The sequence below is a fragment of the Dermacentor silvarum genome, chromosome 1, assembly GCF_013339745.2.
Source record: "Dermacentor silvarum isolate Dsil-2018 chromosome 1, BIME_Dsil_1.4, whole genome shotgun sequence".
Classification (NCBI taxonomy): domain Eukaryota; kingdom Metazoa; phylum Arthropoda; class Arachnida; order Ixodida; family Ixodidae; genus Dermacentor; species Dermacentor silvarum.
The window spans coordinates 112,707,367-112,713,366 of NC_051154.1; the positions used below are offsets into that span (position 1 = coordinate 112,707,367).

At 50.8% G+C, this 6,000-nt stretch overlaps 1 protein-coding gene across 49 annotated transcripts in view; it reads left to right on the forward strand.

The window, feature by feature from the left end:
- The window catches only part of LOC119435128 (ankyrin-3), a 402,712-nt gene extending 400,090 nt beyond the window's left edge, over positions 1-2,622 (forward strand). For 47 of the 49 annotated variants that reach the window (XM_049672381.1, XM_049672376.1, XM_049672387.1 and 44 more), the window contains one exon: positions 1,531-2,622. In XM_049672381.1, the coding sequence (XP_049528338.1) occupies positions 1,531-1,720 (190 nt within the window). In that variant the 3' untranslated portion in view covers positions 1,721-2,622. The remainder of the gene's footprint in view (positions 1-1,530) is intronic. The other 2 variants (XM_049672456.1, XM_049672453.1) reach the window with 1 other exon arrangement.
- The last annotated feature ends 3,378 nt before the right edge of the window (positions 2,623-6,000 follow it).

The following is a 6,000-nucleotide window of genomic DNA, read 5'->3' on the forward strand; positions in this document are numbered from 1 at the left end:
CCAGCATGTGCGTTGGATGTGCGTATTTATTTTTCCAAACGTCAAATTGTGTCTTGCCTGAACCAAAGTGTGACAACCGAACAAATACATGAACGAACACGATCGGCTCGTTTCCTAGCTCATAACTGCTGTTTGCAATAAAATTATGGTAATTGTAGTGTGGTGCAGCATCAACATCGCGGGACCCCTTAACGCCAAGAAACGTAGGGCCAACTGTGTACTCACGCCTAGCCTGGCGCGCTAGAAGCTTGATGTTCACTTTCATGTGCGTGTAGGTTGTGACGCAGCGGGCAGTTTGATGATGAGCCGCCGTCAGATTTTATGCAACGCCTTCAAATCAGAGTGTCGAAGCAGAATCGAATCGCGAACCCGGCAAGTAAAAATAATTCTTGCGTGAACGGCAGCTCAATAGTAATGTTATATTTGACATCCCCCCCCTCACTAACCAAACCCGCAGAACAGTTAAGATAAACTTGAACATGACTGGTTGGTCTTATGCAATGTGTTATTTGCATTATTCTGATTTTTGGTTATTTTTTCAGTAGTGCGACGGAAGTTATATTTACTGGGAACATGTCTCGCAAGTCAGACCGTGCTCACAGTCGGCTTTTGTTAATGGTTATTTTTATTGCGATCGCAATTATATGGACACTCCAAGCGGATTTCAGATTTTCTGCCGTCGACGCCGTCGCCGTGAGGTTCCGTATAACGTCGTCGCGCGCCGTATGCTGTATGTGCGAGTGAAAGCGCGTGAGGGACACGCGCTTTCACGGAGAGCGATAGCACGGCAGAGCAAATGCGACGTCTACGTCGCGAGAAAGGCCGTGAGGGGATGGAAGCGACGGAGGGGGGGGGCGCCGTTGTGCTCTGGAATTAACTGCGCATTTAGCGACCCGGCGCAAGGGGATCTGGCGATTCAATCTCGCGCGCGAAAGGAGGAAATTGGGAAGGCAGCGCGGGAGGGAGGGAGTGCCGCTTCTACTCTGCCAGTAAGAGCGTACTTGTACGTTGCGCGGCTGCGGGCTGTCGCGCGCACTATATCTTGAAAGCAATCTCCACATTGCTCTTACCTTTGTATGCGCTGGGCTTTCGCCGCTCAGTTTCCGTTGAAGCGATAGCCGCACGAACCTTGGCTGGCTGCCGCCACGCTTGCTCACGCCAGCGTTTTGACAGTGATTGCCTGCGGTTATCGAGTGTGATCTATTCATGTTTGCTTGTGCGGGCTGACACCATGCTTGTTAATTTAGTTAGTAAGCGAATGTGTCCAAGTTTAAGCAGCCAATAAAACTACTATCCTTACTCTGTATAGCTCTCTACTAATTTGCTATTACAATTGATGCTTCGCCTTTCGGGCGAAACTGCGACTTTTTTAAATGCATTCTTTTCTGCCCTCCTGACGGGTTTGCACCAGCCGCGCCACAGTAATGGCCGGGATCGGCTATTTTGCGCGACGTGTGCTAATGAGGGATTGGATGCATATTTTACAGTCGATGGGCATATATGACGCGCTGCGCGCTCTGCTTTTCGCAGCGTCATCACGACGCGCACCACGCGCACCGTGGGTCCCGACGGCAGAGAGCAGCTGGTGACAACCACGACCGAGGAGGGGGCTGGAGGCGACGATCCGGAGCTGCGCATGCGCCGCAGCATGCAAGGGGTCCTGGACAACTTCATGGCTGACCCGTCTGCGCCTCCGCCGCATTCGGACGAAGAAGAGTGAAGTCCCCGCCGGCGTGCCGCACATCTTCGCTCTCTGTAACCCCGTAGCACACATCGTACAGAAAGTCTTGTTTTGCACACGGGCCGCCGCTTCGCAGAATCGCGTTCCCCAGTATATCTCGTGGCCGACTCTCCTGCCGCATTCGGTCTAATGTGCTTTCTTCTGATGCGGAAAGAACGGACCGCTCGCCCCGATATATTCGCTTGTAGGCCGGTTGTCACTGCCTCCGGGGACAATGCTGTGGGACAGCGTCACGTGTACCTCTTCTCATCGCTTGTCGCGCCGTGGCTCGACGACGTCTCACTATTGGCGTTTGACTCATCGATACGAACTCAATTATTGATTTAGTGTTTGCCACTCTTTGATGTCGGTATTCATGGACATGGTTGGCGCTGTCTCTTGGAGCCTCGCAGCGTCTTACGTTTGTGTCGCATTAGGAATGCGAAGCGCCGTCTCGAAGCAGTGCAGTATGTTAGACGTCACCCTACTACGTGCACCTCATCATTCTTTTCTCGCCGGGGTGGGGCGATCATGTTCTGTCGTTGTGGTGGTTTAGGTTTTCAGCACTGACCTGCGCTTAGGGCTGTTACGCGCTTGACCCTTCGCGCAATTTTTTTTTTTTGTTCCTGGTGCGTCGTGTATGTAAAAATTAAGGCGAACGGGCACCGTGCGCGCCGTGGGTTTCCCGCGTCTGGCGCTCATTATGTGCAGCACGGCGAGCTCTGGTGCACGTGGCGACGCTAGTTCAGCGCTTTTAAGGCACAGAAGTGCAGTCTGGCGGCTTTTCATGGCCTTGTGAAACGCCGCGTGCAGTTCACGCTTGAGCGATAGGGGATTTACCACACTGTTTATGTAATCTCACGTGCATGTTCTTGGCTTTCAATAAAACGCATTTTGGCTTACGTCCGCCATCCCATGTTTCATTTTTTCTCATCTTGTGGATAACGGGGATCGTTGCCTTGGACGATAATCGCGTATGTCGGGGCACCTTGAGCCTGATAGTTGTTTTTGCCACCACGGACGCACAGCGCCCGTCCTAACGCTACAGCCAACTGTAGGAAAAGGTGTACGGATGTAGGCACCATCGTCCCGTCGAGATGCGTCAAGATGAACATACATAAAGGACCCCTGAAACTCTTTAACTAATAATAGAATGACCTTACTATTAAAGGACGTCGTCTCACGAATATCATGCCGCAAGAAGTTTTCTAATCATTCAACTATAAGTACAGTTATCGCACCGATACCCGGCTTTCACTCACTTTTGTCTCCGCTAGTGCGCTGCAAGCTACATAGCGGAGAAGAGAAGAGAGCAAAGCCCCGACCAAACGTTGAATGTCGCGGCGCCGAAAGGGCTCGTCGCGGCACCCCGTAGCAACCGCGGTAGACTACGCTACGTGCTGTGCAAGGATTATTTTTCTGCCTTTTTGAGGTCGCATATATATATATATATATATATATATATATACTGACCCTTTTCGCGGAACAATTTGTTCTCGAGAAACGAGATGGCGCTATCGCCGGCGCGTCATACGTTGCCTCAGCGAAAGCGCACGAATACGAAATCATCACCGCTTCTGCCGTGTTTCAGTGCCATCAGCTGTCGGAAATGCAACTGGGTTTTCGATCACGCACTGTTTTCCATTCATGCTGCGAAATGTGGAGCGGTGGATTGAAGACGTGCAGTAGTTCGCTGAAAAAATAGTGACTGGCAATTAAGGAATAGAATGAATATGTGTGACCAAGTTCACGGACCGTTGCTATACACGGACAGCCTCTGTTGCTGGCCCTTCCCAATGTACGACTTTCCTCGTTGATTAAAAAAAGTCACTTATCCGCTTGAGGTGAAACGGGTTCGGGAAGGGATATTCCCCGAAGTACACAAAGAAGACACATGCAAGATATGCAAACAGGAAACAGCTACACTAAACACATGCTATGGGAGTGTAACGCCCAACACAAAAATTAAACTCCGAGACCCTATCGCTGAGGCGGGCCGCCGCTCTGCGCAGCTCCGACCTCGGCGACCAACTATGGGCTGTCCAGCAGGCCCGCGAAGCGGCGCCGAGACAAGATCTCGACGTCCCGTCGTGGGAGACCTGAGCCCGGGTCGTCAAAACTGCAGGACAATTCAATAAAGTTCTTACCATCCATTCATCCACTTATCCGCTAGCCACTCCTGCATGCCGCTGTGCACGCAACGAGAGAGCCGTGACAATGGCCGGAACAAGGTAAGAGTGCTTTTAACCGAATGCCTTGATTACTTAAGCGAATAAAGAATACGGACGCTAAACTGATTTTGTCAACGAGATTGGTATTTCGTTCTGGTCCGGAGCTGTAATCGGTGCGCGTAAAAACGCCGTTTAGCCTCAGTTCTGGCTTTTCTGGACATTTGGGTTGTCTTCCCTGCAACATAAACTAGACAACTAGACTTAACCAAAAACCACTGACACATTTTCGATACGCGTATTTTTGGCAGACTGACACGTACACGCGAAAGAGCGCGAACAGCGTTTGCTTGTCGGTGTTGCTCACCGACGAAGGCAAAGCACATGGCGTAATGGTTCGTGCGTATGAACGTGCATGAGGCTACGTCGCTGACATATAATGAGCAGGAGCTTGAAGATTCTCTAACGCATTTCACATTGCTTTGTTTCAAAGTAGCGTATGCCGCGTCTCCGGAAAACTGCATCGGGCGGCCATCCTTTCTTAGAATATCGGGATAACCGTATTAAACATGCGACCTTACGCAAAAATATTGACTTGTGCTTCCCACGGGCCACGGATAAACAGCATTCCTTGCATTGTTCCATCTCAGATGTTCGGGACGATGGATTAACATTGCTCTGGTACGCCCTGGTCTCTAATTTTGCAAGATGAATCGTAGGTGTAGAGTGCCGGCGTGGATATGGGAAACGCTGATAGACAAGCTTACAATGCAGGAGTTGACTGCATCAGCTGCGTTCTTCCATTTCCACAGCCTGTCGCCAGTGCTGGCACATGGCTCGGCGTAGAGGCACCAACTAGGGTTCATCGATGTCCTCCTCTCCCGCTGCTCCGGTGGAAGAGGTGCGCATTGAGGCACCTTAGCACCAACAGGCCCGCCCATGCAAGCTTCCGCAGTGCAAAGTGCGACAGCGTATTTTTCGAGACGCGCTCGTCGCTCGCACGCAAATACAAGGAAACAAAAACTTTCAGCGCTAAACGCGCAGGTTATAAATGGGAAATAATAAAATGTACGTGTGACAGAAATGTTTACATGGAGTAATCGCTGCAATATAGTTAATTAAATCGACGCGATATAATGTTCACCATACAGTATAAGCAAGGAGTACATGTGCAATGAATGAAGTAGTACTTACTCGGGCTCTCATTGTGCACAGTTAAGAATGCACGTAAGCAGCTTGTCTTCCGTTTTTCTTTCTTTTTTTTTAGTTATTGATGTAACGGCGCACCGGACATGTCATATATGAGATCGCATACCCTTTGCATGCCTTTTGCGTCGCTCGAAAACAGGTCAAACAAAGGCTACAGAGATGCCTGTGGCTTTGATCAACGGAGGCAAACGGCACAGCATCGTACAAAAAAAAAAAAAAAAAGACACTATGTTGTTTCGACGAACAGCATTAGCGTCACGCGGGATGTATATCCGACGCGCGTTTGCAATCGCCGAGCTAAATAGCACTGAACATTGTTTTGCAATGCAAACTTGTTTTAGAAGTTTGACACTGACATCTGCTCGGCAATCAACCATTTCGACCACTTACCTTAGATCCGAAGTGCGCGTGGCAACAGAAGGCTCGGCGCAAGCTTTAGTTGCGATGCTATACGCCTTTTGCAGCTGCCGTCCGGTTGGATCTGTAGGAGCGCAAAAGTCCATTAGCGTGTTCTTGTCGATTCGTGGCAGCACAGTGGGGTCCGCTGACTACTCGCCGCTGGACGTCAAGGGCCATTGCTCCGTTTTGGCCTGAAAGCTCCGGCAAGGACTATCGCCCAGCCCGACCTATCTTAATGCGGGCGCTAGCAGACGCCGTGCGTCTGCGCACAAGTGACGCGCCCACTGTTGTCGGAGCTCAAAGCATTATTAATATCACCTATTAGAGCGCAGCTCTTAGGATACGGCCACGCTAGCGGCAAGAACACGCGTCAAAAACGCACGGCAACGCGTCATGCCGCGCGCGGCAAACGCGGCAGGAATCGGGGGTTTTGCGGCGTGCCGCGCGAAATGGCTTCGAGACCCATTTCTGCTGCAAATGCCGCGTGCCGCGAGATGAACCAGT